This window comes from Brachypodium distachyon, chromosome 3 (genome assembly GCF_000005505.3).
Source record: "Brachypodium distachyon strain Bd21 chromosome 3, Brachypodium_distachyon_v3.0, whole genome shotgun sequence".
Lineage (NCBI taxonomy): Eukaryota > Viridiplantae > Streptophyta > Magnoliopsida > Poales > Poaceae > Brachypodium > Brachypodium distachyon.
The window spans coordinates 44685927-44698337 of NC_016133.3; the positions used below are offsets into that span (position 1 = coordinate 44685927).

Here is a 12411-nt window from a genome sequence, read left to right on the forward strand (position 1 = left end):
GAGAGAGAGGAACGATGGGGGCAGAGATAGATCGATGCGTCATTCTGAGAGGAGTTAGAACCAACGACTGCTAATCACATGGCAGAGATTGCAGATGGATTAAAAACAAGCACTAGATACGTGCTTGGCAAATACAGTAGGTGTAAATGCCGTGGGTGGTACCGGGAGGTTTGGCCAGTGTCTTTGAACCGGCAAATACGCCACAGTTTGGCCTCGTTTAGCTTGAGCAAGCAGGAGCCAGTGCAGTAGGACACACGCTCCAGGCTCCAGCAGTCCAGCAGCAGTAACGGACGCGCTTTAGTTATGAAATTGTGAATTCTCCTCCCAAAAGTCCCAAGGGGAAAAGAAGTCCCCATCGCCAACCACCCGACGACTGCGGCTGCCGTAAAAGCGCCCTTGACCATCCCAAGTCTTCCCTCCCTCCAATCCAATCCACCCCAACATCCCCAGTCACGATCGCTCCCGCTTCCATTCCCTTCTCTAGTTCTCTTCTTCCCGCTTCCACCCTCCCCCTACGAGAACCACCCTGTCCTGTGGACCCCCACCTGCCGCATTCTCACCAAACCCCCTCCTTTCCTTCGACCTTTTCCATAGTCAAACCTTCCTTCCAATTCATCTTCTCCTCCTCGCCTCGGCTCATCTTCTCGCCGAGGACGCATCCGCACCAGAAAAACGAGGAACGCGTGCGCCTGGGCACAGCTAGAAATCAAGCTAAGCTCTAGCTGTGCTGTCCATCGTCGCGGGGTGGTTTCTCGGAGGAGGCTAGCGCGTGGGGGTGGGGTGGACAAGGAAGGGGCGATGATGGAGGTGGGGGAGGAGGCGGCGAGGGCGCTGGGCGCCGGGTTCGACCTCACGTCGGACTTCCGCCTCCGCTTCGCCAAGCCCCGGCGCCGCCTCGTGGACCTCGACGAGACCGGGGCCAGGGACGTCCCCGTCCCGGGCGGCGGCGGCGCCGTGCTGCGCGGGGTGCCGCGCGACGTCGGGATCGACAAGGGAGACCGCATCCGCTTCCGCTCCGACGTCCTCGAGTTCAACCAGGTGCGCCGCGTGTCTCGCGATCAGCCTCTCTCTTTGTTGGTTTTTTTTTGCTCTGTTTTCAGTTCGCTGTATGTTACTAGTCGTTTCTCCGTTGTTTGGGCGATGTTGGGGATTGGGCGTCTTAGGCGCATGCCCTATTCCCCTGTTGTTTGGACCGTGAGGTTTTTTTCTTCTGTGATTGAATTACCTGTAGAATTCGTGTCAAATTCAGTTACTAGCTTCCTCGTCTGCGTTGAATTGCGATTGCAAGCATGCTGTTCCTGTTCATGCTTACTTGAAATTTACCATTTTGTTTTACATACATCGTTTTTGCTGCTTAAACTGTTCGATCACAGATTATGGAGCCGGTCAATTTCAATTCATTTCTGCCCCCAACCACATCTCATCCCTCCTACAACTAGTAGTACCTATCTTCATTAACAACGGCCTTAGCATTTCGGAATGCTTTTAGTCGCATGTCTGATGCGTACAGGACAGGCTACCGCTGTCTGTCCACTTCTTGGATCAGTTAGACATACTTCCTTAACCTTGGGGTGTTCTCTTCCGTGTTTTTAATTTATGAATCTAGAATCGCTAGCTGCTGGGGAGACAATATTTGGCCATTTGAATCAGCTAGTTCTACACGCATGTTCATAGTAGTTTCTCACTGAAGTTTTTTTTTTTAGCCGACTCACTGAAGCTTTAGCAACTGAATTCTAACCCTGTGGCATAAGAAATGCTAGTCCCTGTCATGGAAGCTGGTACTGCATTAATACCATGACATAATATTGTGGACCTTTTGGATGTGTCTTCAGACGAAACTAGTTATGATGTCTTTCTTATGCATGACCACAGCATGTCATTGGACCATCTGGCCTCTTTAATGCGTAGAACCCTTCTTGCTTTTGAAGATGAAAAGCAGCTTTAGTTGATGGTCGGAGTTAATTATGATTCACATTGTAGCCTAGGGACATTTCCTTCAACACCATGAATAAACTTAGGTGCTCTCTAATCTCCCTGTTTAACAATTTGTAAATAAGATTAGCTTACGTATGATGGTGATATGCAACCATGTGATCTTTTTATACTAGTCTAATTTTACTTCTTTTTACCCCTGCAGTGACACAAATCTGAAATTTCTAGTTCTCCAACAAATATTGTTCCCTTTACAATTTAAAACCAGAGCCAGAGCGTTTTTAACATGCATTCCACTTGTTTGGTCAAGAACTATGATTTTCTTTTGCTAATGTGTGAGAGGGTGGATAAATATCTCAGTAGAATAATGATTCATCATATGATCAGATTTGTAGTAACCACAATTTGTCTTCTTGATAGATGTCGGAATTACTTAATCAGAAATCTTCAGGCCAAGGGAAAGTGCCTTCAGGCTATTTCAATGCGCTTTTTGATTTGACTGGAGCTTGGTTGACAGATACCAAGGAGACTAAACATCTTGCATTTGATGGATATTTCATTTCCTTGTTCAACTTGAACTTAAAAGCTTCTCCATTGGTTCTTCGCGATGAAGTCAAAAAGGCTGTTCCATCAAAGTGGGATCCTGTAGCACTATCTTCGTAAGACACTTCACCCTGGAAAGGCCCATTACCAATGATCTATTTTTTTATTGAATTATTAGCTTCTTAGGTGCCCTGTTTGTGTGTCTCTGAGGTTACCTATAATGTTTTATCAATTATTGTAGTTTGCTTCAGTGTAAAGAACCCAATATATGTTGTAGTTTGGTTAAGTTGCTTGTGAATCATATATTCTCAAGAATTTCTTGCTGAGATCATAGAAGATTTTGTGTTCCATCAACTAGCCAGTAACATTCATCTGACAAAATGTTAATGAACCACATCAAATTAATACAAGGACCAGCTTATGTGCATAGATATGGTAAAACCAGCTACTCCCTCCGACTGGTATTACTTGTCTCAAATTTACCCAAATATGGATGTATCTATGTGTAAAAAGCGTCTAGATACATGTAATATTTCGACAAGTAATTCCAGCCGGAGGGAGTACTTCGATTTGCATTCATCACATCCGAATAAATATCAAATAAAAAATATGGGCAATCTAAATTTCTCATCTTGTGCATTTTCAGTTTTATCAAAACTTATGGGACACACATAATTGTTGAAATGGCTGTTGGAGGTCAGGATGTGATCTGTGTTAAGCAAAGTCATTCTTCAACTATTTCGTCTGCCGACCTAAAGCTACATCTGGAAGACCTTGGCGATTTTCTATTCTCTGATGGGAAGAACCTCTCCCCCATACACCGTAAGACCAAGGATGGCAAGACCAAGGTATACATATTCCTATCCTGAGCTGGTTTCATGTTCCAGTTTGTTGTATTGAATTTAGCTAACCTATTCATATCACTGCAGGTGCCTGATGTTTTCGTCAGGATAGTACAGCAGCCTAATAATTTACATCTTTCCAGCTACTCAGAGTCATCAACCAAGGACGTAAGTTTTCTTATGTTACTGTTCCAATCGATTCTGAAAGTTCTCTGCATACTGAAATAGTAAAATATAACTTCTTTTCCAAACAGGGCCTCACTATTACATGTTCGAAAAGAGGTGGAGATGTACGTATACCCAGTCATTCCAAGTGGCTACAAACAGTTCCAAAGAATCCTGATGCTATAATGTTTAAATTTGTTCCGATAACCTCTCTTCTTACGGGTATTCCTGGTAGTGGTTACCTCAGCCATGCCATTAATTTATATCTTCGCTGTAAGTCCTGGAAACAATATTTTTTCCTTAAACTTATGTTACATTTTGCGTAGCAAAATTTCAACTGTCCCCCCTATAACTGTTTGTCTCAGATTTGCTGAATTATTAATTTAATGGAAGAATTAGCTCAGAATGATATTTGCTTAAGTAAATTCTTACAAAATTTATTTATCTTTCAGACAAACCTGATCTTGATGAATTACAACATTTCTTGGAGTTTCAAGTGCCTCTACAATGGGCGCCACTGTTCAATGAGCTTGTCCTTGGGCCTCAAAAGAGAAAAGGCTCATACCCTTCATTGCAGTTCAGATTCCTTGGCCCCAAACTTCGAGTCAGCACTTCTCAGGTACAAGAATGTTTATTTCCCTAGTAGGTTTTCAAATGCATGTGTTCATATTTATATTTATGTTGATAAATAGTACATTCACATTTTATTTGGGCTAGGGATTCACACGCACTTTATTCGAACTGTCTTCTTTAGAGAAAGTACGGATAGTATACATTTCTTAATACAAAAAATTACAAAAGAGAGGTGAAATAGCTCAAAATGAACGAAGCCACGACATTTACTGGAACACAATAAAGTTGAGCGATATTCAGGTCTAGCTACGTATGTTGCTGGGGGGGGGGGTGACAAATGGGATTTTCAGCAATTTGATCCTTGCTGGAGTCTTAATTCTCAGTTATCCATCGAGAAAGAATTGAGGACTGCTACTTTTCACTACATTTGAGCTTCCGTCTAGTGTTAACTTATATGTTTTTATTGTTCCAGGTATCTAGTACCCAGAAGCCTGTTGTTGGCCTTCGGTTATATCTTGAGGGTAGGAAGTGCAATCGGTTGGCCATCCATGTTCAGCACCTCTCTAGTGTCCCAAGCATGCTTGGAGACTCGATGGCCTCTTCGATGTCAGAGTGGCGTGAGTCGGAAGAGAATGACCCAGGGTACATTGAGGCCATCCAGTGGAAGAGTTACTCATGTGTTTCCACATCTGCCGTAAAGTACAACCCCGAGTGGCATAAGAGAGTTTCTGGTGGAGCTTTCATCGTCACCGGTGCGCAGCTCGTCACAAAGGGAACCTGGGCAAGGAAGGTTCTCCATCTGCGGCTCCTCTACACGCACATCCCAAACTGCACCGTACACAAGTCAGAGTGGACCCGGGCACCGGCAGCATCTCACAAGGGAAGCTTCCTGACAACAATAAGCACAACTCTGAGCTCTCCTTTCATGCATCGCAACGCGCAGCCTGCCCCAAAGCATGAGCCGGCACAACTGAATTCAGGTGTTTACCCTGACGGACCACCCGTCCCTCTTCAGTCAAGGAAGCTCCTGAAATTCGTCGACATGTCAGAGGTGGTGAAGGGGCCGCATGATGTCCCTGGGCACTGGCTGGTGACTGCTGCCAAGCTTGTGAAGGAAGGGGGGAAGATCGGATTGCATGTGAAGTTTTCTCTGCTCAATTATGATACAGAGCAGCCACTGTATGAAGTATCATGAGTTGATCATTGTAGATAGCGCAGGTTGTTGTTCATCTTTGTAGTTGTCAGGATTTTGGGAGCAGCATTAGGATATTTTTTTTACCAATTTTTTTGCCTACAGAAAATGTATAAATGACAGACAATAAACAAAGAGCACCGTATTGACAATGCTCCATTCTTTTCTTTTCCCCTTTTTTGCCGTGTAACTAGAGTATCTGCTTGTAAATTATGATATATATGACTATTTTATACTGACTCAGTATGACTGTTTTTTCTTTTTTGAGAACAACACAGTACGCTGATCTGATAAACTGAATAGCCTGCCTAGGGCCGAAACAACCTGAACGCAACGCAAAGACCTTTTTGACTGAAAACCGCATAGACCTTGGGCCTAGGCATTCCTCACCAGTCACCTTCACGAGGAAACATGAGCCTATTACTGGATGCCCAGCTTCAAACTCACCGAGCAAGCGAGGGATGCACAACATACAATGATACAAACAGGGAGCTGCTCTTATGCCTCCATCTACAAAGGAAGTTGCAGAACGCGGGCTCCAAGATTGGAATATAGAAGCTCATAATTTCCATCGTAGTAATGGGTTTTGCGCACCCCCTGGCTGGCAAAGCCCCCAGATCCTGCTTAGATACCTCTGAATATGTTGAATCAGTTTTTTCCCTAAAAGAAAGAACTAAGCTGACTGCACCCTTTTCTACATGGGAAAAGAGCTGATTATAGCCTTGTGTCAACAACCCCAAAAAACTCAACTGACTACAACCATTTCTGTGAAAAAAACAACTGACAAGAACCAGCCCACTCATTCATGAACGGCCGGTAACAAAATCCCTGCCGTGTTTGACACTCGACGGCAGGAGAATCGTTTTCCCGGAGAGCACAACGACATTTTATTTCACGGAGATTACAGTGGCATTTCCACTCTAGGTGTGACAGGGTGTAGGCCGCGATGACAGGGTTGCGCGCAGGCGCAGCAAGCCATGAGAGGAGGAAATAAATGGCTAGTTGAGGGTCGCCGGAGAACATTGAAAGAGCTTGTGTACCGTATCAAGACTAACATCTCACGAATTACAAAACACATCAGCAACCCTTTCAAGATTCAACACAGCATGTGGCATTATATACTGTATCATTACTATGTCTTCATTGCAAGTAACACTAAACATCAGACATGAAAGACCAGAACATAAAACGTACTCCGTACTCTACTGCATAGACTAGAAACTTCCCCTGTTAAGCATCTTTGATAGAGTCAAAATCCAACATCAGAACAAGCAAACCAAGTGCGTGAATCAAAGTGGCCCTCAGGCAAAAATCTCTAGCAAAACTCCAATGTGAGGTACTATTACGACCTGACCCTGGAAGTATGAGCGACCTATCATCCTACAGTGTATCAGCAACACATCAACTCAGTCTTCGAGAAAGAGGAAAAGATAGCACTGCAACCTGCAGATTAACCCTCCCAACTTAGTGTATCAGCTTTCTCTTCTTGATCAAAATTCAAACTCTGGCGTGCAACCATCATTCCTGCTCGGAGAAACCCTGCTTGGAGCTTTCTGCAATAAAGAACAAGCTGGGTTGCGCTTTCGCTTCGACGATCTCGTTGTTACTGCCAGCTCTGGCTTCCCCGCTGGTGTCGGCAATGTCACTGGGGGCGTCCTCGGGCTCGAGGCCGGGTGGAGGTGGAGGAGAACCAATCCGCGCGCCGTCCTTGAACCCGACCAGTATTACAGTGGAATTGTCCTCCGACCTCAGGCATAGATCTTGAAGTGTCCCACAGATGGCACGCGGATCTGTCATCCCCTGCGTTCATCACAACAATCGTGTGAGCAAATGCAAAACATGCCATTGCTATGGTCCCGAAATTATATTTCAGCAGGTCGAATAGAGCAGCAGATCGTATTGATAGGACATATATTCAGTACCAAATACTACTACACACGAGGAGTCATTCCTTGAAACAACACTATGGCACCCAATATATTTTCTTCATCTGGTACAATGTTTATTTCTAACGTATTACTCCAATGACAAGCAGAAAAAGAAAAGAGAGGAAACAAGACTCACATTTTGTAAGCATGTGTGTACAATCTCAACCGCCTTCTGACTTGTCATGACATCCCTGAAGAAGAAGAAAAAGAAAAACAAGATAGATGTGTAATTTTGCTATGGTAATATATAAACGAAAGTACAAATAAAGTACAGTATGAAACAGAAGAACAAAAATCAAACATATTGTGCTAACTAGTGAGCTGGCTTTACTCCCTCATTAGTTTAGAATTCTCCCGCAGGAACAGAAAACTAAGCACAATTCCTATTGGTGTAAATGTGTCATGAAGCACTAAGGTTGTTAATGACAGAGATAAGTCCAAAATATGAAGCTGCGAATGTCCAAATAGCAAAGTCAAGCAGACATAATACCATCCAAATTAATAATTATCTGGGCACTACAAAGCACTAGCTAGCTAACCCAGGAATTGGCAGATGTTATTCTGTTCAGAAAACTTCAATTCAGGAAAGAACATTAAATCCTCCAGTTCAAGAAATAATACAAAACTGAATTACACATGGCTTCGAAGTAACTCGAAATCAGAAGATGACAATCCGGGGCACATCAAATGTATATCTAAAGCAACATGTGCAAACCTCCCAGAATAAATACTTGAAACAAGCATAGATATTGCACTTGGAAACAAGTACGGAGTACAAAAAATAACAACTTAGAAACAAGTACTAGATGAAACTAGTCTAAGATGAAACAAGCATGAATATTGCACTTAGATGTACTAGTCTAAGATGAAACAAGCATGAATATTGCACTTAGACAAATTTGAGACAAGAATTTAGGATCGGAGGGAGTACTAGTCTAAGATGAAACAAGCATGAATATTGCACTTAGAAACAAGTATAAAAAAATAACCACTTGTGTTGTTTTTGTCAGGATTTACCAGATACCATCACTTGCAATTAGAAGAAAATCAGTATCATCAGTTATGTTCACCTAGAAACAAAAATAAGAGACCAATTCCATCAGATCACGCCCATCTTAAACTTACAATCAGCTAGCTAACATAATTAAAAACTTACAGCGCGGATGCTAGGATTGCATGTCACCATTTGTTCTGCAGGAGCCAAAGTTTTGTTCTGCTTGTACTGAAAATCACCTGAAATGTAAGCAGCCAAAATGCCCATCAACAGTGAAACAGATTGTGTGCAACCAGCAAAAAGGAAACCAGATAAGACTATACCAATGGCTCTGGACATGGCTAATTTTCCATCAACACGGTAGACACCCCATTCTGTCGCGACTACTCGCCCTTCTTGAATCTTAGCGAACCCATCCCTGCGTACTTGTCCTCCTGCTGCTCGAATTCTCGCCCTTTCATTTCGGTGGTTTGGTTTGTGATCAATGGATAGATTGATTGCCTTTGGATAAAATGGATATAAGGATTGTCAGGCACCACTTGAGTGCATTCATTATGACAATATTGGAAGCCCCACCCAGAAATTTGACAAGAAAATAGTCACTATACCTGACCATTCCTTGAGAGTACGCAACGGGAATCACCAACATTACCAACAATGATCTGGTTGCCTCTAATGATAGCCACACATGCCGTGCTTCCTTCATCTTGGGGCCCAATGTAACGTGCCTGAAAAATAAATTCCAAACTGAAGTATGCAACAAAACAGTTTCATAATCTTATGGAGAAAAAGGCTGCCAAGAAACGAAGTGCCATCCATGAGAAGAACATTTATGATGTGACCTTCGATAAAAGAAGCAAACTGGTATGAAATCAAAAGATAAATTCGAACATGAAAATGAGTTATTTGTCATATAATACCTTAATGGTAGTATGATCAGACCAGAGTGCAATGATAACATTGGTGCATTTGGCTTCAGATTCAGTAAAATAGGTACATGATATAACAAATAGTTGGGTAAGGAGATAGATATATCAATATATCACTGCCAACTCCAAAGCACATCTTGGAGAAGCACAGTATATCTTCCTTATCATACTGACAATCCCTTCCAGTCCCTTTTTACACATGATAATATGAAGCATTATCCAAGAGATGAAATTTTTATTAACTTCTTCGACAGCTGGATGCTTAAAGAACATTCAGGAATTGATATATCACCTTCAAGGGCCAAGCAGCACAAAGACTAGTCCTGAGACACCTCATCAAATAGGAATAACCACGAGGATTAGCTAACACCCTCCATTCGTCCGATTGATGCAACTGCTCATCAACTCTGCAACAGTTAAGCAAGAACCTAATTACATATTCCGTATTTGCACATGCAACAAGTGAACTTATGTAGAAATTGCAACTCTGAAAATAGGTATATGCTTGGCTTTTTTTATGTAGCCAAAAATGTAGAGTACATGATTTACTCATACAAGAACTAACCTGAAAAACACATGTTCCATTGCGGCAGCCGGATTGTTGACATAGTCTGGATCATTGACAAGCTCAACATGAAACTGTTTTGCGCAATACAATGCTACTTCAGCTCCTGAAATATAAAATATAAAACTCAGTCATTATCTAATGTATGAGTATATATAACAGAAAACGAAGGGTGAATCTACCATATGTGTGTGCAAGCTCATATTTCAAAACAATATGAAGAACAACACTAGCTCAAATATCTTTACAGTATACGTGTTTGACTGGAAAGAAAGCATACATCCAAGTACAAGATATATTCCTAAAACAATGTGGAAAAAGTTTAGCATCATTCATGTTATCCCTGTGGTATCTTAGCACAGAATTGGTTACATATATTGATCATGTACTTCCTCCGTCCAACAAAGGATTGTCTCAACTTTGACTAAATTTGAATGCATCTATACACTAAGTCATGTCTAGATACATCCAAATTTTGACAAACTTGAGACATTTTTTGTTGGACGGAGGGAGTATGTTGAACTGTAGCATCATAAAGAATTGATTCATCTCGATTGTACTAAACGTTGAAAATTATGGCATAACTAGTAAACCGTAAGCATGAAGTGATATAATGCTAATACACAAATGCACGTGATCTGTAATTCTAGATAACTATCAGGTGTATAATTGTTTAATGAAAGAACTCCTTTAATCAGACATTGTCAGTTATGCTGATAGCTGAAAGGTTTGGATTTTGTTGTGATATTATTAGTAAAGATCAAACCTCCATGGCCATCGTAAACACCAAAGAATGATGTAGACTGGGAACCATCTAGATCTAGGATGGCTGCATGCTGAAATAAGAAGGTGCAATCAAGTTCAGTATTTCACCACATTTCAAGCTTAATTGATCATATAATTTCTAGAACCATCATCCCAATAATCTTAAAAATACTGCCTAGAACTATCATCCCTATAATCTTATAAAGTACTGCAATAATATTACTCACAGCATCTTCCATTTGTTCACGCCATCCTTGCATAGATGAGGTGCCATACTTAATCGAGTCATTCTCTCCTGCGGTAGAAAACTTGGATGTTACGGGAAGGCTAGCAGCCGCACCCATTACAGGGTTATCTTTCCTGAAAGATTTCAGTATGAGTACAACAGCCTAGAAATCGTTATCAGCAAAAACTAGAAAGCTTATAGACTGAACATACTGCACATCGCAGAATGCATATATACCCACAAACTTGATTGAACACATATATGCCACTATTTGCAGAGTTTAAAGCATTTCTAAGGCAGGGTGTACTCAAGCTTGGATACAGAACCTCCCTGAGTGCATCACGGGATGTTTATGTAATGAGGAAATTGCATTATTCAGGTGTACTAACGGGATGCAGGGCTTTGTATTGAACAGTTCACACAAGAATTAAACCGAAACCCATGGCCACTGTGAACAATAAACATGGCCAAGAAAACAAATATAGAAAATGATAACAACAGTGTAGGCATAGATGTGAGCTTGCTCACATATAGTCACATTAGCATCCAGGAAGATATAAGAAGAAGAAAGTTGCTGTCTAACTTTAAAGATGCACTACAGGTACTATGACGGTAACCAACTACTTAAGCATTAAAAACTGACGCGGCGCACCGTGGCCAGGGAGAAGAAACCAACACAAGACAAGTGAAATCTCTTATGTACGACAAGGATCGAAAGCCTTTTGAAGAAGAGAAACATGCAGACGGATTTAGAACAGTAATTAGCAGTTAACAGAGCGTAATGATGAACAGAGCAACAAAACCCAGCGGGATTAAGAAACAGATGGTGCAAATACCAAATCCATTCGTACGCGCTGCGAAGAAATTGCTATTTCTGGACACCGCACTAAATATATAAAAACAAAGCAATTAATAGAACAACAGTTGACATCGAGTTACCATGCACTTCATTGGTGTAGCATGCATGCACCGAGAAGATAAAAAGTTCAATCCGGTTTCGATCGAGAAGAGAATAGAGATCACTACGGTGTTGGGGTGCTCGTTGAACTCCTCCAACAAACCCCATCATCAACCGCAAAAGCAACAACAGCATCGACCACAAAAAATGATACGGAAGAGAGGCTATTAGAGATGAAGAATCGAGTCTCGGTGGTTTTAACCTCCTCTTCTTCCTTACTAGCAACTGCAAAAACAAAAACAAAAGGCAGCAACGAAAAAGTACAGGAAGCGAGGAACACGATTGAACAGGGATTGAAGAAGCGGGGAAACAGCAGCACGCAAGCATTGGAGAAGCACGCAAACAGCAGCACATAATGCAGGAAAGCGAGAACAGAGGCCAGAGGGGGGGTGAAGAGAAGAAGGATCTTACGGCCAGGGTTCGCGTTTCTGTTGGAGAGGAGAAGGAGAAGGAGATTGGAAGGGAAGGGGAGGGGAGGAGAGATGAAATGCGGGGAGATGGTCTCCTCACCTTTCCGCTGCTCCAGAGAAGAGAATCGAAAGTGGTTATGCTGCAGCAGAGCCTGCAGAGAGCCCAGAGGTGAGGCGCATGCAGACGGAGGCGCAGCAAATATATAACGTGGTCTCGTTTCCTTCGCCCGGGCGTGTCCGGATCCGTCCGATCCCCGCGCGTGCCTGGTGCGGCCGATCCAACGGTTCGGGTGCCACCGTCGTGCGCCCCGCGTGGCCTCGGACCCACTCGACCGGCCCTGACCGGTGGGTCCGCAAGCGCCCTTGCTGATTGGATGCGCGTGCAGGGT

At 42.7% G+C, this 12411-nt stretch overlaps 2 protein-coding genes across 3 annotated transcripts; one reads left to right on the top strand and one right to left on the bottom strand.

Annotated features, from left to right (window-relative positions):
* Positions 1 to 511: 511 nt before the first annotated feature.
* On the top strand, positions 512 to 5490 carry LOC100838714 (MACPF domain-containing protein At1g14780). The gene is made up of 7 exons (XM_003574922.4): positions 512 to 1038; positions 2353 to 2591; positions 3122 to 3323; positions 3405 to 3485; positions 3572 to 3755; positions 3935 to 4101; positions 4528 to 5490. Exons 1-7 carry the CDS (start codon positions 799 to 801, stop codon positions 5248 to 5250), a joined length of 1836 nt encoding a protein of 611 aa, XP_003574970.1. The 5' UTR covers positions 512 to 798; the 3' UTR covers positions 5251 to 5490.
* A 910-nt stretch (positions 5491 to 6400) lies between these two features.
* On the bottom strand, positions 6401 to 12180 carry LOC100843885 (probable protein phosphatase 2C 21). Of its 2 annotated transcripts, none has more exons than XM_024461739.1 (11): positions 12123 to 12180; positions 10656 to 10788; positions 10430 to 10499; positions 9664 to 9769; positions 9391 to 9505; positions 8778 to 8897; positions 8493 to 8670; positions 8332 to 8408; positions 8193 to 8245; positions 7312 to 7366; positions 6401 to 7047 (listed from the first exon to the last, which is right to left on the bottom strand). In XM_024461739.1, the coding sequence occupies exons 2-11, from the start codon at positions 10770 to 10772 to the stop codon at positions 6766 to 6768; spliced, it is 1173 nt and encodes a 390-aa protein (XP_024317507.1). In that variant the 5' UTR covers positions 10773 to 10788; positions 12123 to 12180; the 3' UTR covers positions 6401 to 6765. The 2 variants fall into 2 exon arrangements, with proteins under 2 accessions (XP_024317507.1, XP_024317508.1); XM_024461740.1 differs by lacking the exon at positions 12123 to 12180 and adding an exon at positions 12024 to 12099.
* Positions 12181 to 12411: the final 231 nt, after the last annotated feature.

Coding starts and splice junctions, on each gene's coding strand:
- LOC100843885 (XM_024461739.1), bottom strand. CDS start 10,772: ATGGGTGCGGCTGCTAGCCTTCCCGTAACATCCAAGTTTTCTACCGCA. Junction 9,770..10,429: donor TGTTTACGATGGCCATGGAG/GTTTGATCTTTA, acceptor TTTATATTTCAG/GAGCTGAAGTAGCATTGTAT. Junction 8,246..8,331: donor GCAATCCTAGCATCCGCGCT/GTAAGTTTTTAA, acceptor TTTTGTTTCTAG/GTGAACATAACTGATGATAC.
- LOC100838714 (XM_003574922.4), top strand. CDS start 799: ATGATGGAGGTGGGGGAGGAGGCGGCGAGGGCGCTGGGCGCCGGGTTC. Junction 1,039..2,352: donor ACGTCCTCGAGTTCAACCAG/GTGCGCCGCGTG, acceptor TCTTCTTGATAG/ATGTCGGAATTACTTAATCA. Junction 3,486..3,571: donor CAGAGTCATCAACCAAGGAC/GTAAGTTTTCTT, acceptor TTTTCCAAACAG/GGCCTCACTATTACATGTTC.